Source organism: Pteronotus mesoamericanus, unplaced genomic scaffold (assembly GCF_021234165.1).
Source record: "Pteronotus mesoamericanus isolate MK-2021 breed Mesoamerican mustached bat unplaced genomic scaffold, CSHL_Meso_final scaffold_651, whole genome shotgun sequence".
NCBI classification, from domain to species: Eukaryota; Metazoa; Chordata; class Mammalia; order Chiroptera; family Mormoopidae; genus Pteronotus; species Pteronotus mesoamericanus.
The window spans coordinates 38,532,511-38,559,611 of NW_026555325.1; the positions used below are offsets into that span (position 1 = coordinate 38,532,511).

Genomic DNA, 27,101 nt, shown 5'->3' on the forward strand with positions numbered 1-27,101 from the left:
ACCAAATTGTGACTTCAAGCTATACCTGTCTTTGGCTCTACTCTTCCCATGTAAACTCTAACACTATAATTTTGATTAACTTTGAACAAGAGGGAAAAGAAAATAAGGAAAAAGAAATTCTATGCTAAGCATTCAGACTAAACAAAGACTCAGTAGAAAGAAGTTTGTGGTAGACATGGGAATGATAAACAGTCCAAGCTTATAACTGGTGAGACTTACAGACTGCGGAGCAGGCGAAGGGCAGGAGGTATTTAAATTCCATGAGAGTTTGTACTTGGAGGTGCTTGGGAGAGGAATGGCCCAGTCTCAGCCTGCACAAAGGTAACTTTAATGATGATTCTGCATAAATAATTATTGCAGAACGGAAAGACTGAAAGCTCAGATGCCAGTTAGGCCTGTGGCTAATTGACTGGGTTATTCTTATGTTATCTGACCCTGTTTCAAGAAGACAGTCAATATTTTCTTTTGCCTCAGTCAAGTTTATCTTAAGACCAAAAGCAGAAGTTACCTGCATGTCATTTCCCCTCCTGTCTTTTGTAAAAAGACTGAGTCAGTTAAAGACATTCTGACAGATTGTGATAAAGGAGAAGATAAGGGCGAGGGCCACTAAAACCCTGGGAGGCCTGGCTAGCATGGAGAGAAGGCTAGGAGTAGGATGAGGTGTGTGGAGATGCATGGTCTTCTCCCAGCAGTGCCATGAGGCTTCCCTGGGGATGGCTGTGCCTTTCCTTCAGGGACTGGCACGGGGGCCAGTCCGGGACCCCAAACAGGTGCAGAAGCAGCAGAGCGGCTGAAACGGCAGTCTCCATCCAGGCTGACACAATGACCGTTTTAGAGGGAACCAGGGTGGACTGATGACTCCAGTGCTGTGGTGCTGTGTGGGCCCAAGAACACTTCCAAAACCCTGGGGACAGGGGCGCTCCAGTCATGACAGAGATTGACTGTCCCACCAGTCAGAGGGTGGGAGGTCAGAACCAAGCTTATGTTGAATAAAAAGAAAAATTTTAAAAACACACTGGCAATATCTCATGCAAATATTGTAGTTTGTAGGCCCAGATTCTCCACAACTTACATACAACATAACTGTAACAGTCTCAGTTAAGGATTCTGAGACCCCAACTAAAGCGGGGGTCCTAGGATGAGAAGATGAGAAGGAGCTAAGGGGGCAAGAACTGACTAAACCTGAGAGATGAGCACAGTGAGGGGAGAGAAAGAATGAGGACGCTAATGTGACCCTGAGCTCTCTAACCAGGGTGGCCGAAGGGCTGCAATGAATTTAGCCAAGAAAGAGAACAAGAAAAGGAATGATTTTTTTAGTTGAGTTAGAAGTACTAGTAAGAAATTAATATGTACATCTTCAACAGGAATTTCTAAAAAGACAAATGGATGTGAGAAAAAATATATGATGTGGAGATTTTTAAAAATGTTTAGAAATCAGCAAGATAAAAGTGACATTGTCATCATGACATTAAACAACTTGAGGGAGTTGGGGGGAGGGGGGTAATTGGGGGAAAAAAGGGAAGGGTCAAGTCAAGGGACATGGACAAAGGATTCATGGACGAGGACAATGGGGCGGGGATTGTCTTTGGGAGCAGGGGTTGGACGGGGCAGGGGAGAGCAATGGGGGGAAAATGGGGACAACTGAAACAGAACCACAGTTAAAAGACAAAACAAAACAACTCCAAGTGAAGAACATATGAAATGAGAAAAATACCAAAGATTAGGTATATATGCAAAGCAAGAATGGAGAAAGAGGTGGCACCGAAAGGTTTTGAAGGAGCCATCCCAAAGGCGGGGGAACTAGAGAAAGTGGTGCTTGGGGGGACAAATGCCTAGAGAGCTTCAAGCCATCAGTCACTTGAGAAAGATCAGCTTCTCACAACGCAGTAAAGGATGTGGGGGTGGGGGTAGCCAGAGGGAGGCCAGAGAGGCAGGCAGTGAAATAGTTGCAGTAGTTTCCTAGGGCTGCGATAACAAGCACCACACACTCAGTGGCCTGAACAACAGAAATTCTTCCTCTCACTGTTCTGGAGGCTAGAAATTTGACATCGAGGTGTGACCAGGATTGGTTCTTTCTGGGGGCTGTGAGAGAAGGACCTGCTCCAGGCCCCTGTCCTGGATGGCCAGCTTCTCCCCGTGTCTCCTCACGCTGCCTCCCTTTATGTGTGTCCATCTCTCTGTTCCAATTTCCTCTTTTTAGAAGTCATACTTAATGAGGGCCCATCCTAGTGACCTCATCTTAACTACTTACCTCTGCAATAACCCTATTTCCAAATAAGATCACATTCTGAGATATGGGGGCTTCGGACTTCAACATATGGATGTTGAGGGGGTGGACATGATTCAACCTATTACTATAGTAGTTAAGAAAAATGTCGGTTAGCATCTTAAGGGCTGAACAGCAATATTGTTTTTTCAATTTTGTGACAGATTAAAATATAACCGAAGGAAGAAGACAGTAACTGAAAAGTGAGTTGTTAAGAATGAAAAGACATAAAATATAGAGATGGGAAAGGTGGAATTTAGAAAAGTGGATGAAGGCTTAAATTTGGAAAAAGAGGGAATGAAAGGAAACAGAAGACTAGTGGGAAAAAAAGGGCAGAGGGGACAAAAAGTCAAGTAGTTTTATTTGGAATGACTAGAGGACTCCGAGGTTAAGTAAAGCTTGAGAATTTTTTAAAAGCCTGAGAATTTTTTAAAAGCATGAAAGTTTTGAACGGGTTGTTATGGAGAATGGAGCAAAGAATTAACATATAATAAACGAAGGAATTTTTAAGGCTAACTGAAAACAAACCACTTTTTACATAGAGTTAACCAGACAAATTATTCTAATTGTTCCGTCTTTTTTCAGAGGGAGTAAGAAATAGCAAAAAGGGTTTACTCACAAGTAGCTGTGGCCCACGACGAATAGAACAAGGAGGGAAGCCAGGAGAAGATGAAAGGAAAAGGGGGTGTGAGGAGAAAGGTTTGGGGAGATGCACGGAACCAAGTGTGGCCACATGTGTGGAAGCTGAAGTGAAGGCCTTGGGAGTAAAGAACATTGAGGAACTCTGAGGCCACAGCATTGACTGTCACCGCATAGACACTCAAGGAGCACAGGAAACTTGAAGCGATTTCATCATATGACTATGTTAAGCCATAAGAAAATGCCTTCTCAGGTGCCACTTCAAGTAGATTCAATTTCACCAGCATTATTACGATAGCAATATCACCTTGAGTTGTATATAAAAAGTCAGGCTCTGTGGGGATTTTTATTTAAGGGCTCTCAAATAATAGGAGAAGGAGGAGGAAGAAGAGAAGAAGAAAGGATATATATGAGGAATTTTTATATAAGTCACAAATAAAAAAAACTAACAAAGAAAAAAAATTTTTTTCTAAGTATTTAAACTTAGCATGCTGGTAAAGATTCCAAAGTAGGTAGTTTTAAATTTAGTGATCATCAAGTACAATATTCTTTGGTTGTTCTCTTAACTCATCCCCTTCTTAGATGGACATAAGTATTTCCAATAGACTTTCTAAATCAAATTTTCCTGGGAAATGAAAGCATATGGTTCACTAAGCTTTAAATTAAGCCATAAGTTAAGGGTATAAGAGTGTTACCAATATAAAAATCCCACTATTCTGCAGATTTTCCCAATGCTTGCAGGCAAATCCAATCTATATATACCTATTTGTTCATAATGAAATTGTTTCTAGTTTATGTTCTGTGGGGAAAAAATGACATCTGCTTTTAATTAGGAAGTTCATTAAAAAATCAGATAAATAAAATAAAGACAGGAATTGGCCCTGGTTGGTGTGGCTCAGTGGATTGAGCACCAGCCTCCAAACCAAACGGTTGTCAGTTTGATTCCTACTCTGGGCACATGACTGGGTTGTGGACCAGATACCCAGTAGGGGGCACTCAAGAGGCAACCACACATTGATGTTTCTCCTCTCTTTCTCCCTCTCTCCTCTGTCTCTAAACATAAACAAAATCCTTTTTAAAAAAAAAAGGCAGAGGAATTGAAATGCACTAATGCAGGTGTCTTTACTGTTTGAAGATTCATTTAATTTCTGCCTGGAGACATTTCAGATTCAGACTCCACTTTATTTTTTTAAATTACATAAAACATTATAGAAGAAACAAATTGTGCTTCCTTTTATAGGTTTCCTTATAATCATCAGAGATGTGAGCTGATTTACTAAAGTAATATGTTTTAAAGTGGTTTTACCATTTTTTCACATATATTCAGTAAAGAAATTTGGAGATGTAATGGAAATTCAAAAAGAATAGTCAGCTTCTTTATATGTGGTACTATGTGCCTCAATGAGAAATAAATAGCTCAACAGTGTTTGTAAAGCACTTGGAAAATATTTGGATAACCCAGAAACTATTTTAAGAACTCTAGATTTTTCTATGTACTCCCTGAACCACTCAAGAAATCTATAAGTAGCTTCTTTTGTACTAAATAGGTCATGTAAGTACTATTTCTGAGGAAATATTTCTATTCTTAAAAAGGAGCAATTGGAAATTTTAAATACTTGTTTTTTGATATTCAATTACCTGAGTAATGGGTCTAGGCATAAATGCAAACAATAAAAAGAAACCAAGTACGATGTTCAGACGGTCATGTCCACACCTGAAGAGATTCAAGGCTTTAAATCTTCCCAGTTCTTACAAAGACCCAATATTTCTTTTGGCTCTGTCACCTAACTTGTTTCCCTTCATCTGCAGTGCTCTCCCTCATAGCTAATGTTACCCAAGTGGAGGTCCACAGATGAACAGCAGCAATATCGCACTGTAGTTTGTGAGAAATGCAGACACTCAGGCCCCGCCCCAGACATGATGAATCAGGATCTACATTGTAAGGTCCCCAAGGAATTCATGAGTGCACTAGAGTGGGAAAAGCACTGATCTGGAATACATTAAACAATGGTTTTTGACAAGTAGACAGATGAGCCAGAGACAAATGAATATGGATGGTGAAATTTGGAGATGATATGATATTACATAGTGAATAGGCTAAGGAATTTATGTTTGTTAACCACCACTTAAAAGAACAAACCCATATTATCTTGTGGTTGTACTGTGCAACGCATTGTGTTAAGTACTGAGCATGAGAACATAATTAATCCTTACAAGAACTGTATGAATTAGATACAGTTATTTCCCTCTTTCACAAATGTGAAAGCCCAGGTTCAGGTACATAGGAAATTTGTGCATAGTACATCAGAAATAGAGAGGCAGGGATTTAACTCCGCACCCTGGGAGTATACCATTCACTCCACTGCCATATTCTGAGATATGATGTTGCTGCTTCAAATAATATATGATACAGCTACATGGTTTAATAATATGCAATCATTAGAAAGCATTTAAAATATGCATTTGATTTGGAGAAATGCTTGTGATATAATGATAACTGGAAAAATCACACTGCAAAATATTACATACACAATTTTGTATATAAACACACACATATGGTATATACACACAGTTTTGGAATAATCAGTGTTTGTATGTCTTATATTTCATTTTCATACACACCCACACATTATGAGTGATTTTAATTTTCTTGTTTTATGTATTTTATTTTTAAAAAAAAATTTTAAATTGATTTGAGAAGGGGTGGAGAGAGAGACAGACAGACAGACACTGAGTTTGTTGTTCCACCCATCGATGTGCTCATCAGTTGACTCCTGCATGTGCCTTGACCGGGGATTGAATCCTCAACTCTGGCGCACGGGGAGAACGTTCCAACCTACAGAGCTATCTGGCCAGGGCATGTATTTGTTAATTTTTCTAAAATTAAGATATATCATGCCATCAGAAAAATAAAACAATAGACATATTTTAAAAGAGCCACTTTCTTGTAGTGGTTCTATGGTGATAATTATGCATTTAAATTAGTCAAATAAACTTACAAGAGATTCTGCTGTCCTTCTTTATCTCAAAGTTATAAATATTTTGTAACTTTAAACTTGACTTTTTCCTCTGGATAAAGATTCTTTGGGAACTAAGCATTGGAATTTTTTAAAGATCTCTAAACAATATTACTTGAAGAAACTTGAGGCCAAGATCACAAATCCAATTTATGAAATCACTCAGCAACAACTGGAAAATATTTTCAATGACTTGGAAAATCGGATTACATAATGAGTCAGGGAAGATGGTTTTAATCTTGAATCTGAGGAATGTGAACTCTACTATATTAAAACATTGAAGATGATGTTTCTATACACCATTTTTAGTTTGCTTCTCTTCCAGAATTTCAAAGATTATTATTAATCAAGGACTTTATGAACAATATATATGCATGTATGAAAATTAAGGAGAGTATGTACAAAAATGAAATATATGGGGAAAAACCTCTAAGTAAGTGCCTCTTACACTGTAGTGTAAATTTAAATTTTCTGGCTTAAAATGTACATTTGAACCTAATAGGTTTGGTGGGTGGAGTTTGAGACTCTGAATTTCTAAGACTTCCAGATGTTACTAATGTTGCTCCTGGGAGCCACGCTTTGAATAACAAGGCTGCAAGTCTCCTTAAAGACTTTAAAACTGGGATTAATTATCTCCATTTAAAAAAGACATCATCCTCCACCTAAAGCCACTCTCCTTCAAAGTACAATAGTTTTCTAAGCAACTTTCCTGACTTTATTATCACTCTCTTCCATTCTTATCATTCACATAATTTCCAAAGTAATCTTCTAGCATGCCAACCAGTTGAAGTTACTATTCCATTTGGATGGTACCTTATTGTCCATCACATCTCAAATCCAAATGCTTACAGAGGTCAGGCACATAATGTGACTAAGTAAAGCAAAGGTAGGTAAGGAGGAATGGTGAGGCGTGTGGCAAGCTGGAGTGCACAGCCTGTTCTAAAGGGAGTGGCTGTACCAGGATCCAGCCAAGAGCCGCTATGTCTGTCTGGAGGGGGGCACCTGATATTGCCAGATACACCACATTGTTTTAGGAGTGGGAAATCTGGATTTCTTTTTTGACCAGTGTAAGATTGATGAAGAATTGAGAAAACAAAAAATGTCTAATGCCCCAAACAGACTACTTAAACTCTCTGAACATGAACTACAGACTTTGGCACTATTTCAGAGGCCCCAGGTGATTCTATGTGCATCAGCTACAAAGGGCCTGGCCTGAACCAAGGGATTCCGCACTCACCACAGCGGTACGGAAATTACTTCAAACTGAAAATGTCTGAACAATCAGCAGCCTCAGAAAAAATATTACTTAACCATAAGCAGTCTCCTGAAAATACAGCCACTGGGGATACCTTCCCAAGGAGTTTCCTGATTGAAAGAAGACTGACCCTTAGTACCAAGAAATGCAAATTCAGCTGCCATAAACCTTTTCACTGGGAAACTCCCAGCCAGGGAGGAGACAGCCTGTCCGTGCCTTTAGGATCAAAAAGCCCAGCAGAACCCTCTGTACTCACCCACAGAGGCACTAAAAATCTCCTTTCCTTAAATTGATATACATATATAAACCTTTACTTTGGGCTACTACACAAGTTTTCCATCGTTGGGCTCTCCCATGTGCATATGTGAAAATAAACCCATCTATGCTTCTGTTAATCTACCTATTGTCAATTAATTTGTAGGCCTCCAGTCACTGGACCCAAATTGGCAGAGGAAAAGTTTCTCTCCCAACAGAAGTACGGGTTGGCTCCTGAAGGCTGCTTTATATGAACATTATTTCTGATGTGTGGAAAAACGAATGATTATAGTTCTTCAAAGGAGATAATAAGAAAGTGCTCACTTACATATTATTTTAATACATCCTACAGCTACCTCTGAGCTCCAAAGGTTGAACTCAAGCCTTGGGGCATCACAATGATACATGATACAATCAAGTATTAAAGGTTCTTAACCAAAGGATGATTTATAATCATCCATGTCTTCTATTTCTTTATTTGTTAAACATACACAAAATGAAAACATTTTTTTCATCTTTAGTAAAGAGAATATAACTTAATACAATTACTCATAGTTAAAGATTATATTAAAAATCCTTTAGTTCAATTATTTCAGCACATTCTGAATAAGGTCTCACATGTGTTAGGAGATAGGAAAGTTGCTATATTTCTTATTTGAATGCATTCCAGCAAGAAATGACAGAGGCACTTTCAAAGGTTTTTTCCTTTTTTCATTTTTTTAGAAAGAACTTAATAAGCAGGCTAATGAGCAATGCAGAACAGTTCCTGCTGCTTGGTTTAGCTGTGGGAAGCAGAAACACCCACTTTCCCTGTGTTACCAGATTATTTACATAAGGTTCACTAATGAAACCTTTGAAAGGAGCAGTTCCCCTTCTTCTTCTCTTACTCACACCCAAGTAAAAGTCCAAAATGTAATATGCTGCTTCCTGTCTGACACATGAAATTGGAACCCTCTGAGAACAAGGAATGAGATGGTTGAAAAACCACAGACGAAAACTATTTGAACATTTACATCATGGCTGGGAAAGAAAACATTTGTGGTGCCACTACTAAAATGTGGATGCTTCCACAAATATTTTCTAATTAAGCCTCATGGCTAAACTTACTCAGAGGGGTCAAGTGTACCCAAGAGTGCATAGTGAGTGGCCTAGTAGGAATTTCAACCTGTTTTTTTTTTTTCCATGGAGATGTAACCCGTTATAGCAATATAAGTTCTACCTTTAGAAAACTTGCCAGTCCAGGTGGGAGGAGGTTAGTAGAGTCGCTGTGGGAAGCGTTTAACCATGAAAGGTTACCAGGTCTTTCAAGAATTCTTAACACTGTAAACAGGATGGCTTTGCTGTCCAGTGACCTGTGCGACCACAGAAGGGCCCCATGCTTGGGTTAATGTGCTGCTGTCACTGCGTTGAAATCCCAATAACTTTTAAAGAAAACCTCTATATTTTCATTTTATAAATTAAATGACATAGCTGGTCCTTCCTGTAACAGCCAACAAGTGGGAGTAAAGTTTATAGAAAGGAGAACTTTCCTTGAGGAGCCAAAGCTGGTTGTGTCTCCGTGTCAGGGTCACGGGCCATCTGGACAAGAATAAGCTGGATGCCACAACAGGAGATAAAGCCAGGGGGCTGTTTCTGACACGACGCTTCCTCTCTCCACCTGCCTCATCACTGTTTGTCAACGTACCTTTTCAGGATAAAAAGCAGTAGTCTCGCTCAGCATTAGCCAGGGGAGAGGAACAACATCAGGATAGCCCTGGAATCCAACCAGTCGAGAGCTAATATCTGGGAAATAAGCCCACTGACCTGTTTCTTAGTGGGCCCTCTCTAACTCTCCACCATGCGAGCGAGATAGAACATAACCTAGGAAAATGCTCTTGGAATAAAGCAGGGTCCAGAGTCCAATCAGCGGCAGGTCATCCAAGGGGTCCCCTCCGCTGTGTCTGTGGTAGAAAGGTAAACTGGGAATGGCTGGACCCTCCCTGTAACAACAGAAGCCTCTGCACTCAGGGGCACCATGGCCCCAGCAGCTCATCCAGAAAGGGACACGTTAGAGCATTGGTCTTTGCACGTCCCAGGCCTTGCCTGTCAAAGTTGCTGAGGTGCCGAGGGAGTGTTAACTCACAGGGAAAACGGTGTCCAACGATTACAAGCAACACACTGAAATACCTTGGAAAAAAAGGAATGAATGCACTGGAAAGATCCAAAATTTAATACATAAATAAACTATACTTTAAGGTCTAAGGAGGACATTAGACAAATGAAGCCGGAAAACAAGTTATGAAAAAAAAAAATCACTGTGAGGGATTGGGCATGAAAAATATAATCACCAAAGTGAAGAATCTGGCAGGAGGGCTGAAGAGCAGGACTTCAGTAGAACAATCAGGGACCTAAAAGTTCAGGTATTAGGAAGGGATAAAGAAACGGGAGGCAGTTAAAATTATGAAGGGTAGAACATCAATATCTGTGTAACAGAACTTTCCAAAATTACACTGCATCTCGGTATGACAACAGTGAAAACACAAGGACCTTTGTGAACTAGATGTGAGCAGAGTTGTGGGAAGAATCATGGGGAGATCTATGCCTTAGCACCACTTATGCAAATTGAAAACATCTAACTGTGTATTAATTTTAGGAATGGGAATGTGTCTAAAAACACATATTAAACCCATTAGAATGGGTGCCTGTGAGAACAGGAATGTGAGGGACACAGAGAACGAAGGGAGAAATAATAAAATAAAGCAGGAGAATGGCCAAACCAGAGATTTCCGATGAATTAGGGTTTGTGTAACCCCACTCTGGGGGGCCAAATTTTTAAAGATAAGGAAATAAAGACAATGAGTGGATAGATAGGTAAAAGGAGACTAAGTGATTATCTAAAGTACCAGAGAATCATAGAAAGAGACTAAAAGAATCTTTCTTCTCCATGGTTAAAGCGGCTTAATAGACACGATCAAACATGCTTTTTATGTCTCTCCTTTTCAGAAATGTTGCTGTTTCCCCAGTCTCGTCCACTCCTTTGGGCCAGCTCTGAAAAGGTGTCTTTTACACTCGCGTCACTTTAAATATAACAAAAACAACTAATGTTGCCATCTGAACCCTGCCTCCTTTATGGAGTCAGAAACACGGGCAGTTCGGAGGTCACCTCGGCCCACCTTCCACAGCCTCAGGAATCTCTTCTACTTCTCAGCCCCTAGAAGTTTTCTTCCCTGTAATGATCATGCATGGGGAGCATTTCTCTCCTGTGGAACCACTGTCGGTAAGTATTACCTCTGAGACAACAACGCTTAGTCTCTCTTCTCTGTGTTAAACACGGCTAGGACTTTTCACACTCGTCATAGACAAAACTGGTCTGATCATTATTTTGCAATATTCTGAAACAACCACCATCTCCTAACCAATTGCTCATATCCCGTCCATCCACTCAAACCCCATTCTTCTGAAAAGCCATCCTCGATCACCCCAGAACACAGGGCCACTCCAGCTTCTGCATTTACCTTCATGGGGTCCCTCTCAACCCATGTGATCCATGGGCCCCTGATGCCTTAAATAACCCGTTATCTGCCATTGGATTTCCGAGTGTCCTAAATGATAGCACGTGTCTTGAAACCTTTTTATCAACGAGTTGTGTCTGAGTGTTCATCTGTACTAGATTGACCTAAACTAAATAACTACTCAATACTTTGGTAATCTTGGAAGATGGTATTGAGATTGGGGGCTCCGTTGGCTGGAACTATAGTTTGGATGGAAAATCTTATCCCATAAAGAATGCTTGGAGGTAAGTAATAAAAGAGGAACTCCCAAGAAAGCAAACTAATACCATTTTTTTTTAAAGAAAATAAATTTATTCTCAAGGATGACATAGAGAAATAAGTTTTCTCTCACTCAGTTTCCAACACCAGTTCAGCTCAAAAATTACTTATTTGAGTAGCTCTTAATAGTCAGCTTCCCCATGAGATTTGTAGTTTCTGAGTGGCTCGAGACCCTGAAAGGAAGCAGTTGATTTGTCTGGTTTTTATCAGGAATTTGTACCCTTTTAAAAAAATAATATTTGCTTGGATATTCATATGGTATGGTTTCTACACATAATTAAAATGCATAATTCTGCAATATGAATTCATCCATATAATGAAGTATTTTGCAGCTAAAGGTTATTCGGTTGCACAGAAAAATATTATGATACAGTTATAAATAAAAAAGCATAACTCTGATGTTCTGTGTTTCTAGGTTTGTATATGAAAAGATTGAAAGGGAATGTACAAAAATATTAGGAATGGTTATCTTAATAATAATTATCTTTGGTTTGAATGATTCCCTTTTATTTTCTTTATAGTTTAGAAATTTTCTATGAGGCCCTTTCTATAATAAAATATTTATGATTAAAAACTTACTTCTTAAACCCCTTATGTCTGCAACATTTAGATAATGGTGGAAAGAATATCTATGTTTTTCTATCTATGACTATCAACGCTACAAATATGAACAGTAAACTATGATAAAAACTGTGTCCAACTAGAACTGAGGTTATACATTAACAAATATTCTAATATGACTGTCCGCAGGGCTGTGAGAAACCGTAAGTCCACAGTATGTATACGTTATGTGGATACTGCACTTTTGTTTGCTTGCTTTAAAGGATACAGCTACCCTACACAGCTCAGGTTGTTTCTTGTGCTTACTACTTAGGGATTTTGAGAGAATTCTCACTGATAAAACTTGTTTAACACACAAAGAATAAATTGTTATATAGTTTTTTTTTTAACTCATAAGTAGATAAACTAAATGCTAAAAATTTTTTAAATACTTAAAACATCATCAGTCATAATGGTCTTTGTAACTGTATCTCTTATCAGTCTGGTAAATGTTCAGAGCCAACTTTGAATACTTATGTATGCTGCAGGGTTCAAAGAGAAGCAAAAACAAAAGCATCATGATCCTTAAGAGATTTCAGTCTAGATAAATGCAACCTACTGCCTTTCCTGCCCTCACCCAAACTCCATCTTCCCAAACACATAATATTTATTTGATTTGTCTTCTATCTTCTCACCCATTGTCTAGTAGTGTTGGCATATTGTTTTCCAGAGCTTTTTGATGTAGCTGTACCTACAACTACCAGTCACCTGAGACATTAATAATAGAAAGTTCCCCAAGCCTTGATATTGATTAAAGCATTCACTGTTCACACTCTATCTACGACAAATAGAGTTTTGTTTTCTTGCAGCCAAAATGGAGCACCAGTAAAGAACTTTGGAAAGTATTTATACACTCCACATGGACAAATGAGTCAATTTCCAAATAACCGGACATAATGTGGAGGGGACACTACCACGCAGCTGCTCTGCCCCTCTTGTTTTCAGCACTTCATGGTTCCATTTTGCACATTCAAACACCTACAAGCGATTGCCCAGCTGGCAGCCGTTAGTTTGTGCAAACTAAAAACTGTGAAGCAAATTAAGGAACTAGGGAAAAATAAATGAAAACAGCAAGTAAACAATACCAGGGAAGTCATCAAAGTGATAGCATAATGAGACCTCAGTGTAGAAAAACATTTTTTTTAAAAAAGGGGGCAGAGTATAGTGTTTAAGAGCTTGAGCCCTGGAGTTAGGTAAGACTTGTAATCAAATTCCAACTCTGCCACTGACAAGATATATTACATGGTAAAGTTACCTTGCTTCTCCAAGCCTCTGTTTTTAGTTTACACGTTTTGACCTGTAAAATGAGGAAAACAACACCTATTCCTCAGGGATTTTGCAATAATTTAGGTAATGCATCTCTTATACTAAATGTAATGTCTGACACGTAGTAACTATTTTAAAAAAATAGTTATTGTGGTAGAAGCTGTTGTTTTGTTCATTATTATTCCAAAAAGAACAGCTAGTGGGCAGTGGTACTAGTTAATGCTATCAGAATCTTTTCAATGTAAATAGTGGGTTAGTCAAAGGGAGTTTTTAATACTCCTCTAGTTTAGAGGAGTATTAAATTAGAGAGAGAGAGAAGAAGGGAGAGAAAAAGAGAGAGAAACATCTGTTTGTTGTTCCACTTACTTATGCATTCATTGGTTGCTGACCAGGGATTGAACCTGCACCCTTGGCATACCGGGACAATGTTCTAACCAACTGAGCAACTTGGCCAGGGCTCAATTATTTTTTTAATGTGTCTCTTACCTTTGCTTTTATTTTCAGTTCCTCGTGCTTACGGATCAGCTCCTCATTGTCTGAAAGTGATGAACCCAGACTTTGTTCCCGTAAATCTCTTATGGTTTTCTGGAACCAACAAGTAACCTAAGATGTAACAGAGATCAAATTTCAAATAATTAGAATACTGAGTAAAAATTCAGAACTATTTCCTTAACCTTTCAAAATTTAAGCTACTTCAATTTCTCTTTGTATAAACTCATCTTATGTATTGACTAATTATGATCAGGTTTTTATTTTTTCTCAACCTCTACATGCCTAACAGAAAAAAACAAAATAATCCCTGTAAAGGATGAAAACAATATATCAGTTCAGATTACATGACATAAAGGAAATTATTCAAAAACCTCCTAACAAAGAAGAACCAAAATAGATTTGCACACAGTCTATAAATCATGCATGCTTTAATAAATAAATCCCCTTTCCTGGATAAGAATACAAATCTGAATATAGTTACATAGACCCACATGACGATATTAAACAGCATATGTAGAATTATTTTCTACTATAAAAAGACAATGCAAAAATATGGTTTGCTGCAATTGCTGGAAATTTGTATTCAGAAAATAAATGAAGAAGTTATTAAAATTTTGTTGATGTTGTAAATGGGGTATGACTCACATTCATTTAGACTTGATTTGCAATACGTGTCTTACACAGTGTTAAAACAACAAATAGTAAAGGGCTTGAAAGAAGTAGTACATTTTTAAATGATGACTTAAGTTGACATTGAACTGATGACATGAGGTTTCTGGCTGCAGATTCCTTATCCAAATTACAGGAGACTTGGATTTTTACTCTCAAATCCTATACTGCATTATTGCATGGTCACATCATTGCTACTGATCTCTGAGAGTCCACGACATGCCAAACTGTTTGCTGGTTGCTTTTTGGGCATCATCCCTATTTCTCTCAACAACTCCGTAACAAGGATAATATCATGACTATGGAGATGAGGAGAGGTAAAGCAACTTATCCAGGGCCACAAAGTAAGTGATAAAACCAGGATTTGTCCCCAAACCCAGATTAGTCCAAAGTCCATGCTCTTTCCACTGTGCCTGGCTGCCATCCTTGGGTAACCTAAAGTCTTAAAGCCCTGGGCTTGAGGGCGAATTACTTCAAACCTGAAAAAATTAACCCTGACAATCCACTCCAAATGGCGGGCGTTATACTATGTTCCTCTCCAGCCTGGGCTGTCTCACGTACAACAGCCTCAGGATTTCTCTGAACTGAAATGTTTGAAGTACGTGGCTAAGGAGAAAACTAGGTTAGTCCTGAAGCTCCACACAATAAATGTACACACACACACACACACACACACACACACACACACACACAAGTTGAGTTAGAAGTTGAGAAGTTGAGAATGTCCTAGAATAGGACATTCCATAACCACTGCAGGGCTGATATCCCAAAGCTGGTTATGACACCAAACGGCCTATACCGATGCTTAGCATTTTCTAGCATGGAAGAGGCAGTAAAAGATGGGCTAAGAGGGCTTCTCTGGCTTTCTACTAAGTGGAAATCTTTGTTAATCATCATTTTAGGCCACCATCATTGCAAAGAAAAGAATAATGGTGACGCTGTAGCAGTTTTCATGTGAAGTACACCTCATTTTTAATAACATTTGGTAATCTGTTGTATAATACAAATATTAGCCAATCACCGTATCTAAAGTATGTCTATGCATTTACAATTATTTGAAAATAGCCTGTCTTTCTGGTATCCCATCTTGAACTAGATATGTAGAATGGTGCATATTAGAATACAAGGAATTTCATCAAGAGCTATGAAATATATTGTTATTTAATTTTATACAAATAATTTCTCACAAAAGGTGCAGTGAGCCCATATAAAAACACAAGTAAATGATTTAAGGGTTTCAGCAAAGAAAAAGGAATCATGAACATAACTAACTTTCAGAGATCATTGAGTTCATTAAGTATTGTGAGTAACTTTTATTTATTCTTAGCTAAAGTGGGAGGAACTCAGAAATCTCAAGAATGCTTTAATAGGGAAAGTTAATATAGAATCTGAGTGAATAAAAAATGGGTCCAAACAGGTGTTTGTTAATCTCTAAAAACAGGTGAGAAGCCTGAACCCCCAGATAATCCTATTTAATTTTGTGAGTCAAAGACTTGTCATCTAGCACATGCGAGTGGTGATGAAAGCAGGAAAGGAATGAGTTGTTTGATTTTTTAAAAGGTATCTACTGACTCATTTCTACATTTGGCAAATACTGTTTCAACCCCCGAAGGATACTATTCCTGCATGGCGGTACTATTCCCTGTACGAGAATGAAGTTAAAGATCTACGGTGATAGTCCATATATCCTGACCTGCCTGATGAAGTAAGCTGACTCTCCAGAGCTAGACATTTTTACTACCATACATGCTCTGGGGGAAAAAACATAAAAACAAGTTGGCATAAAGTGAATGGTAAGTAGTTCACCGTATGGGTATTACACCTCATCACGAGACATTCACGCACATGAGCAGCCTCTTAGGTCAGAGGTACTGCGTGTGCTGTGGGTTGAGTGCAGAATAGGCTCTCAGAGGCCTTCTGGTGTAAAAACACAACAGCCAAAATAACTGAGAGCACATCAGCCATAATATTCCGCCACCCAGTAAATCAGTCATTGCGTCCTTTGCGTACCTACTGCAGACAGCTGCATAGATATTCCAAGAGCACTTTTTTAAGCACTGAAATTTTATCAGCTGCTGTCCGAAAGCCTGACTGACAAGTACAGTAAATGATGCATTAGGACATTCTACAGAACACGGTCCCTGCAAAACGTGAAAATAGGAGCCAAGGGTTGGGGGTGTGTAGGAAGAAAGGAAGAAGAAAAAGCATTCTGAGTATGCACTGGAAATCAAGTCCAGGGAATGATGGTCTAAAGGGGAAACGAGAACATTTTTCCTCTCTTTCCAGTTCCCACCTTTCAGCTGGATATAAGTGCTGTGCTCATGGTCATTGCAGTGGTTTGACATGACATGCTAGGTACTCGGTGCCCAGAGGAGGTGGGATGACAGTGGAGAGGGAATGGGGCACATCTCTTTTTGCAGGGGAAGTGGAACACCTATCTAAGGATGAAGGGATTCAGAGAGAAAGGAAAGGAAAATCAGCAAACATGCAAGGAAGAAGCAATCAGGGATGTTCAGTGAAAACCAAGAGCTGCCTTGGAAGTTAAAGAGGGGTGCCAAGAAAACTCAGCCAAACGATGCAGCCCTGCGCTGTCCTATTGGTAGCCACTAACCACGGGGAGCTACTGACCACGTTGAATGTCCCGAGTCCAAATTGAGTTGGACTCTAAGTATAAAGTACACAGCAGATTTCATAGTCTTAGTATTTTTTTTAAAGGTTGTATTTATTTTTAGAAAGAGAGAAAGGGAAGGAGAAAGAGAGAGAGAGAAATATCGATCAGTTGCCTCTCAGACACCCCCAACCAGGGAGTGAACGCACAACACAGGCATGGGCCCTGACCAGGTATCGAACCTGCAACCTTTCAGTTTATGGGACAATGCCCAACCAACTGAGCCACATTGGTCAGGGCATAGTCTTAGTATTAAAAAAAATAATAAAAATATCTCATTAAGAATGTTCAAATTACTTAATTGTGGAAATACTATCTTGGTACGTTGGATTAAACACAATATATTGTTGCTTTTCATTTTTTTATGAGGCTTTTTACTTTTTTAATGTGGCTACTAGATCTTTTCAAATCACATATGTGGCTTGCATTACATATTTATGGTTCTGCAATTCAAGAACATTCAGACTGTCCTTATTCATAGATATAAAGACTGAGTTTTAAGTAAAGGCTATTTAAAATAGTGAAGCCAAGAGAATAGTGGGATGAAGTATTGTTTGGTAAGCATTCATAGACCACTGGGAAGAGGTTCTGAAGTAGAACTGGTGACTCTTTCAAAGAAGTTTATTTGGCTAAGAAAAGGATGGGTCAGATGATAGTTTTAAGGGAAGCAGGGATAACAAAGAGGCTTCCCTCCACTTTTTAAAAAAATGTGATTAGATAAGCATTAAACATTTTTCAGCAGTAACTGAAGATGCATGAGGGAGAACTGATGAGGAATGTACCAGAGTGGGAGGCTGGAAGAGAACACCACTGAAGGTAGCTTTGAGCAAGGAAAGGCTAACCTTTGCTTGTGGAATAACCCATCCCCACGTTGACCCCCTGCTGGGAGATAAGAATAAAGAAAGTAAAAGAAATGAAACCCTACCTTCACAGAGAGCTCCCTGCCAGGTACTACTATAGACGTCATCTATTTGCACCCCTCCTGTGATAAAGATATTTACTTTCTCAATAGACAAGGAAACTGAGACACTGACAGGTGAAGCAACTCACGTGAGGTTATACAACCAATAAGCGGAAAATCCCACAGTCAGAGGCAGAAATGCCATAGCCAGAATGCATGGAGAGCCAAAGGATTCCCGGGAAGAGAAATGGGTCCTATGAGGCTAGTTTATGAATGTTCTGAAGGCAAAAACCAAAATGCAATGCTTTATTTATTAAAATCTAATTCTAACACGGAAGTAGATCCTGCATACAACTCCAGGGCTTAGTGGACATACTGTGGTACAGGAAGAGGCCAGCTGCAGGCAGAGGCGAGAACAAGCACAAGCTGAGAATTCCAGTTCCCAAATGACGCGTGTGGAAGACAGAACTAAAGCATGGGGAACGCACGAAACACGCAGACAGCCCTCTCCGATGACCGTGGATAAATGACTCAGGGGGCAAGAAGGTGAACTGCTGCTGCAAAACCGAAGTGATGCATCGGGCTGCATAAATCTTCAGAGTCCTTTTTTTCTGAAATTTGTCACAGAGTCTGAGATCAGATCTTGTTTTTGATTATTAAAATTATGCTTCAGGAGGTGAACTAGAAATAAACAATTCAAATTACCTTAACAGAAGTGGTTAAGGAAACGTGAAAATCTCTTCAAATTAGTTTCATTTTCTTTTCCAGGTATAGAACAGTTCTTGCTGAATAACAAGTGACTATTGAGACCAAAATAATAATAATAATAATAATAATAATAAATAATAATAATAATAATAGCAGGAGAAATCAGTTATTTATCTTCTCTAACACAAGACTTTTTAATAGTCTCTCTTCCAATTACCAAAAATGCACACGGAGATGTTTTCAACTGTAGTTGAACGCCACAGGTGACAGTTCTAATGTCTACTTTGATTTTGATGGCATGTTAGTATGAAAACAACCATTTTAGCTCCCATACAGACTTTTCTTTTTCTTTTTTATTGTAGGAATACCAGTTGCCATTATTTTGCATTAGGCAATGCAGTCAAATGTGCTCTGTGTTTAACTAGGCAATGACCAGACTTCAAATACTCATTTGCTTCATTAGGTGATAATATATATCAGGGGAAGAGGCATAGAAAGCACGTCACTGAGTTTGTACCTGAGGACCTGGGAGCAGGGGAGGAAAGCAGAATTACTGCCAAAATGTGGACTGAGTTTTTTAAGATGCATTTGGGGACTGGTGTAATTATTGGCTCGTTATTAATTGGACTCTGTCTCCGAGACGACAGGAGGACAACGTTCACAATTTTCCTCTGTGGAAATGTGGAAGCTTTCCGTGAAAGACTGAGGTCAACTGGAAGACATTAGTAATCCTCAATAAATTACTGAATCCCAATATTCTCTGTTGATGGGTATGAGGAAAGCTAATAGGATGGGGCAAAAGTAGGTTTATAGTTATGAGTACATGAAACAGGTTATTCTTGCATTGTTATTTATTAATAACTATTATTTTCTATAGGGACAACTGTAAACCTACTTTTGCTTCATTCACTATGTTGTTTGTCAAAAGGTAAAATTTGTTATTTTATAAAGAGCTTTAGAGATAATCTACCTCCCTGTCTGAAATCATAATTTTATGTATCTAATTATTCTGACTTGTGTTAACATATCATTTTTCTTCCAAAATTTATGTTATAAGAAATATGGTCCTACAGACCTCTTCCCTTCCCAAGACTGCTTTTGACTTTTCTTTGTGTTTAATTAGGTTTCCAACTACTTAATGGGGAAAAGCTGTTTAGTCCAATGAGTATAAAATCAGTATAGTGGATGTCTCTGGCCCTAAATTTTGTATTTAACATTACCTTTGACTCATTGAGGGGGAGCCTTCTAGCGGTGAAAGTCTTTTTCCCCCCCAAGAAAATAAACAGACACCAGTCTAGTGACAATGTGCATCTTTGCCAAAGATCTAAGGCATGCTTCTCCCACTATAACTTAGAGATCTTCGCTAAGTAATCTGGAGCCAATTATATTCATGGAGTGTGTCTGTGTATGTGTGTATGTGTGTGTATAAAAGAGAGAGACAGAGAGTGAGAGAAAAAGAGAGAGAGAGAGAGAGAGACTTACAGGGCTACTTAGGAGTAGGATCAAAGCTTGCTATTTTCACATTTCCATCCAAATTCCTAGGTTATGTAGCCTAACGGATTTCATACTGAAGCTTTGGCCCAAATCCTGCTTGTTGGAAATAATGAGAGTCTGAAACTATCATATTGACAGAATAAATGACTGCTCAGTTATAAAGGATATTTTAATCCTTTCATAGTGTGCCATTTATTTTGTTTGCTTATAAGTCTCCCTACAAAAAGCATTAAAATTAGTAGGGCCGCTTTGCTTTCTTTTGGGGACTGAACGATGGGGGTAGAGGAAGGGATGAGTCACCATCCCTGGCCAGTTTGAGGTGGCAGCAGTATTGAAAAAGAAAGAAAAAAGAAAAGAAAAGCCAACAATCAGCAGGGGCAGCACAGGGAAAGAACTCAGGCTGCGGAAGATGCACAGGCAGCCCTGGGGCTGAGCAGATAGCTCAGGCAGCGGCAACGGACACCATCATATGACGGAAGGATGCGAGGGTCAGAGCAACGCAGAGCCTTTCCCAGAGAACGCACATACCAAACAGCCTTGTCATCAGTCCCATCACTGCTGAGGACGTAATTTAGTTAGGGTGCGTATCACCCAACCCTCTTGCCAACTGACGTGGGGGCTTCAATAATTGTGTCTAATTAAAGTGCTGTCAAGCCATCAGTCCAATAGAACAGTACTGTATAAAGAAGTGACAAACTAAGCTTAAGGAAAATGCAATCAACTATAATAAGTATAAATGGGAGAAAGAAATAGCTAAAGAGTAGAGAAAGTTAGAAAGAGGAAAAATGATTTTAAATTTTGTCTTACAGATAAAGTTGAACTTTTTTGAACAAATTCAGCTGGACACCAAGCCAACAAATGGCATTTAGTTACCCTCCACATAAAACATTTCAGAAAGCTAAGATAATCTAGTGATTGAGAAAACTGGTGCGAAATCTGGCAAATAAGTAGGATTTTATTTATGTGTTGGTGATTATCTGGTAAAATTCAGAGAGTGACCACCAACATATGGAGTGAAATGATGAACATGTGCACATTTACTCTGCGCCTACCATAAGCCATGCTGTGCTTTAAGCAGTTTTATATATATATATATATATAATGTTTGTATTCACAAAAAAATCTATAGATATCTATTATTATTCGCAGTTTACAGAAAAGGAAACTGAGGCACAGCAGTCAATTAAAAACTTGCTCGAAGTCACGTAACCAGTAAATGTAAAGGCTGGAACTGATGTCCATGCCATCTGCCCCAGGGTACAATTTTTATGACCTTTGATATGAGTGATATTGAAAGACATGGCAGTTAGCATGCATTTGAATTAGGAGGGGTTTCCATTGTTTTCAAAATCACATTCTTTTCCTACAAACACCTTAAGATACTTTGCATTTACTCTGACATGACTTAGAGTGAATTCTAGGGACAGCCTATGTGCTAAAATAACATTTTGTGATAAATTTTAATCTATGAGTGGTTGGAAAGTCATATATTTCTGTTACTGGGCTGAACAATTGAATACCAGTATCACGAGGACTATTCAACCCTTATTTTGATCTTACGCCAGCATTTGTTAGAAATCTACATTCAAGGAAAGGGTTTTGTTTTTTTTTTAAAAACTCTATGTGTTAGTCATTAAGCTAGGTACTTTGATATCATTTCATATTAATTTAAGCTGGTCAACCATTCAAGCTCTAACTCTTAGTTAGAAGGTAGTATTATATAAAGTGTATGTGTGCGCATGTATGAGGTCTGTCCAGAAAAGGTCCAGCCATTGTTAATATAAGAGAATGGTTTGCACGACATCGATGTAACCTGGCAGCCAAGGAGAGTGGGCTGGAATGCACAAGTGTGAACAATCACGACTTCACTATATTAGTCAGTGGGGGCGGTAGACGCCATTGAGTGAACATGTGTGCTGTGTGGCCATTGCATTCAAAATGACTGAGCAAGTAGAACAACGAATCTGCATCAAATTTTGCGTTAAGCTTGTACATTCCTCTGCAGAAACTATTTGGATGATTCAGAAGGCCACAGCTATGGGTAACTGGTGACTGGCAGCTTTAGCTTCATCATGACAATGTGCCTGCTCATGCATCATGTCTAGTGCAGAATTTTTTGTTAAAACATCAAATCATCCAGGTGACTCAGCTTCCCAACAGCCTAGATTTGATACCTTGTGACTTCTGGTTTTTCCCAAAACTAAAATCACCCTTGAAAGGAAAGAAATTTCAGACCATCAGTGAGATTCAGGAAAATACAATGAGGCAGCTGATTGCAATTGGGAGAACTGTCCCAAGGTCCCAAGGTCCCAAGGTGTCTACTTTGAGGGAACTGAGGTGTCATTGTCCTATGTACAATGTTTCCTGTATCTTGTATCTTCTTCAATACATGTCTCTTTTTTTCATAGTACATGGCTGGATACCTTCTGGACAGGCCTCATACACATACACACACACGCATGCGTGTGCATGCAAATTTTATGGCTGCCCACCAGGTACAAGACTGCTGCCCTGAGCCTGTGCTTTTATGTGTCATCTCTGATATCATTTTAATTGCCTATTAACAAGGAATATGATTATACATAATTATTATATAAATGGTATAAAAACTTCAAAATGTGAATTCTATTACTCCTTTTTCCCCCACGAAGATGTACATTTTATAAGTATGTATTTTAATCTCAGTGGTAAAAGAGATTATCTGCCCTTATGTCTTACTTTATATTCCTCAATGTCCTTGACACTGTCTTATACAAAGAGACCATGAATAACTTAGTTTTAATTTATCTGTTTGTCTCACTTATGCCTGATTGGAGCAATTGAGAGAAATCACATTCATGAATCTTCTTGCCAAGATAATTAATTATGCACAAAATACTCCAAGCTGCTTCTGATTTTCATTAATGAAGCAGCAGATTAACTGCAAAATAAGATGCTGCTGGAGCTGGGTAAAATGGTCAGCTGCTCCACTTTAAATGTAAAACAAGTGCACATTTTACATCTGAAAAATGATAATCCAGAAAGAACATTCTATGGTCATGTTTATCAGACTATCACATCTTAATTAAGATTAAAAAAAGTATGTGGTTTTCATTGTTTCACTTTTTCTTGTGATTGATATAAGTCTTAAGTTGTCATCATTCTGGTCCTTCAATTGTTTTCAAAGTAGAATTAGCTAAACTATTATAGTTCAAAAGCATTAGGTAATGATAACTTAGACACAGAGACACACTAAATGCGTCTTTTAAATGGCCCTTAAGAAAAAAGATGCATCAGCTATTCAGACAACCACATTATTATTCATCAGTAATCTTTGCTCGAATTTTCCACGTATTTTTCCTTTTTTTAATTGTTTAAAATGATTGGCAAAACTAGTACTTTATTAATGTAAAGTTTTACAGCTCCTATGTTCCCTTAAAATAAGTACAGGACCGACAAAAATACTTGTCCTCCAGTGAAGTATGTGCTTTTGTATCAGCTCATGGTTCCACAATGTCCTAGGATTATCAGGTAGGTCACACAGGAACATGATAATCATAGAACGCAAATTACAAACAGAGTCACACCCAATTCAGTGTCCCTGCTGCTGTTCTTCACTATTGCATCATCAATAAAACTTTAGAATAGATTGTTCAGTAAAACTAAAAAGTCAGGTAAGATAATTATGCTTTTATTTACCTGGATTCTTAAATATTTCATTGTTCACATAATTCTAGAGGGAGGTACAATGTCGGGGAGTATATAATGTGTTGGGCCTTCACTCCCTTTTCAGACATAATGACAAAAATTGCTAATGATAATATAGCAGTTACTATGTGCCAAGTAACATTCTAAGTACTTGATATAGAACAATTCACCTGCAAATCTTAACACCACTTTGAGGTAAATACTCTTATATCTACATTTTACAGAAAACTGAGCCTCAGGGAGTTTAAATAATTGCTCAGTTGCTCAGCTGGTTAGTGGTGGGACGAGGATTTGAACCCAGTCAACAGTCTGGCGCCAGGATCTGTGATCTTACAAGCTCACAGAGACAACAGTTACCTTTATTATTGACTCCAACTGCTGTAACTGGTGTTAACAAAAAAAAAATGGAACATGGGATGCTATAAGATTAAGAATTTAAATTTTATATTTGAAGAAATGTTTAGCGTATTCGTTGACCAACTTTATTAAAATTAATATTTATCCTTAACTATTTAACTATTATTGTTAAATTGATTTTGGTTCAAGATTGTTAGAAATGGAGTCTAAATGAAAACCTAGTTCTTCTAACTGCAAGTGCAGCTTCTGACAACTAGACAGTAAGAAGAGGCCTTGGCATGTATAGCAGCGCTGCTAAACCCGCGGTAAAGAATATGGGCCAAGAGAGAAAAAAATGTGTCAGTTGTAAGGCTTAATCAAGGAGAGGAAGGATAAGGAAACTAGTTACTAAGCATCTCTTAAAATGATAGGCATTGTGCTACGTGCTTTACACATTATTTTATTCAATCCTTATAACAACGCTGTGAGTTGTGTTATTATTCTTGACTTAAAAAATGAGATTCATTCAAACAACAAAGAGATATCACTTCACACCTATCAGAATGGCCAAAGTCCAAAACACATAATGACGAGTGCTGGTGAGGATGTGGAGCAACAGAAACTCTCACTCACTGCTGGTGAGAATGCAAAATGGTACAGCCACTTTGGAAGATAATTTGACAGTTTCCTATAAACATACTTTTACCATATATATGTTCCCTGGTGTCTACTCAAATGAATCAAAAACTTACATTGAGACAAAAACCTGCACATGGACGCCTGTAGCAGTTTTAGCCATAATTGCCAAAATTTGGAAGCAACCAAGATGTTCTTCAGTAGGTAAAGGGATAAGTAAACTGCGGTATATCTAGACAGTGGAATAGTATTTAGTGCTGAAAATAAATGAGCGATCAAGCCATGAAAAAGCATGGAGGAATCTTAAATGCATATTTCTAAGCAAAATACCCAACCTGAAAATGCTACATGTTAGATTATCTCTATTACAAGACATTTTGGAAAACAAGAAGCTATGGAGACAGGGAAGAGATCAGTGGGGAGAGGGATGACTGGGCAGAGCGCAGAGGGTTCTGAGGGCAGCGAAATTATTCTGTATAACAGCGATGGTAGGAACCTGTCATCACACATTTCATTTAAACCCACAGAATGTAATGTAACACCAAGAGTGAACCCTGATGTAAACTACGGCTCATGGGCGATGAAGATGAGTCGGTGTAGGTTCATCGATCATAACAAATGTACCACTCTCATGCAGAGTATTGATAACGGGGGAGACTGTGCATGTGAGGGGAGAGGGGATATTCCATACTTTCTGTTCAATTTTGCTGTAAATCTAAAACTACTCTGGAACAGTTTATATAAAAAAACACTTCCCCCTCCCCCCAAAAAGCACACACACATCCCCAAAAAGATGAGGCCTCATGTGGTAGAGAACTCACCATATCAGAAATCTTACTTCAGTTATTATTAAGATATCTTTCAGTTTCCAGGGTTGGCAAGGCATCTAGGTTTCCCTTAAGCATGTGACTGGGTTACAATGTTCATTTTAAATCTAGCAACCACCTTCCTTTCCTCCCTTCCTCCCTCCCTCCCTCCCTCTTTCCTCCCTCCCTTCTTTCCTTCCTCCCTCCCTTCCTTGTTTCCTCCCTTCCTTCCCTTCTTCTTTCCTTCCTTCAACATAGAGCATTCAAGTGGATAATTATTGCCATAGTCAAAGAGCAGGAAAGCAAAATTGCTATCTTAAAAATAAATAAAACTTAACTATAGCTATTCTTTCAGTCTTGGAGAAATTGTTACATGTTTGGGAAGCCTCTTAGATGAGCATTTTCTCTGCAGAGAGAGGGTGTCTGTGTTAATCAGGATAAAAGAGGCTGTGATTTAAAAGGGATACAGTAGTCCCTCCTTGTCTGCAGGGGATATGTTCCAAGACCCCTAGCCGATGCCTGAAACCATGGAGATATATATATATATATATATGAAAAAGTTTAATTCATAAACTAGGCACAGTAAGAGATTAACAATTACAAAATAGAACAATTACAGCAATATCCCATAAAAAGTTATACAGATATGGTCTCTCTCTCTTTCAAAATACCTTATTGTACTTACTCAACCTTCTCCTGTGATCATATGAAATGACAAAGGCCTTACTAAGGGGAGAGCTTTCACTTTTTCAGTTAAAGGAAGCACTTTATGGCATATTTGAATTGCCAGCATTACTGCTCTTGAGCTCTGGGGCCATTAAGTAAAATAAGGGTTATCCGAACATAAGCACTGCAATATTGTAACAGTTGATCTGACAACTGTCTAACACGCAAGTAGCATATAAAGCAAGGATACGCTGGACAAAGAGATGATTCATAGCGAGGGCTGGATGGCATAAGATTTCATCATGCTATTCAGAATGGCATATAACCTGACACCTGTGGATTGTTTATTTTTGGAATTTTTTATTTAATATTTTCAGACTGCAGGTAACTGAAACCACAGAGAATGAAACTGCAGGTAAGGAAAGCCTAGTGTAAAGTACTTGTATAATAAAGCAAGAGGGAGGAGTTTTTAGTGTGTTTTGGGAATCACCAGAGGCAAGTGTTTGGGGTTATGAACTAAATGAAAAGAGATAAGATGAAGGGTATCAGATCTGAATTAGGAAAGAGAGAGAGAGAGAGAGAGAGAGAGAGAGAGAGCGAGAGAGACAGAAAGGGACAAAAAGAAACAGACCCATTTATGATAGGGAGGACAAGTAACTTTGGAAACAACTGATTAAGAAATGGTTTTAGATTGACTCTTGTCCTGAGTATTAATTCCCTTTTGTTATGCCAGAATCATCAGTAAACTACTATTGCATTAAATAATAGTACTCTGGGAACAAACACGGATAGGTGGGGTGGGGAAAGAGTTAAATTAGGGAAGGGAGTTGGCAGCACAATACAACAGATATGGGGCAGTGGCTGCCAGTGGTCAAGGGAAAAGGGCTGAAAGCAGAGATGGCTTCAAAAGCGTATAGTGACTTGGAGAAGG

At 38.6% G+C, this 27,101-nt stretch overlaps 1 protein-coding gene across 1 annotated transcript in view; it reads right to left on the reverse strand.

The window, feature by feature from the left end:
- Window positions 1-27,101, reverse strand: part of CCDC141 (coiled-coil domain containing 141) — a 156,079-nt gene that overhangs the window by 83,717 nt on the left and 45,261 nt on the right. The window contains exon 6 of the mRNA XM_054562630.1: window positions 13,594-13,710. Within this exon, the coding sequence (XP_054418605.1) occupies window positions 13,594-13,710 (117 nt within the window). The remainder of the gene's footprint in view (window positions 1-13,593; window positions 13,711-27,101) is intronic.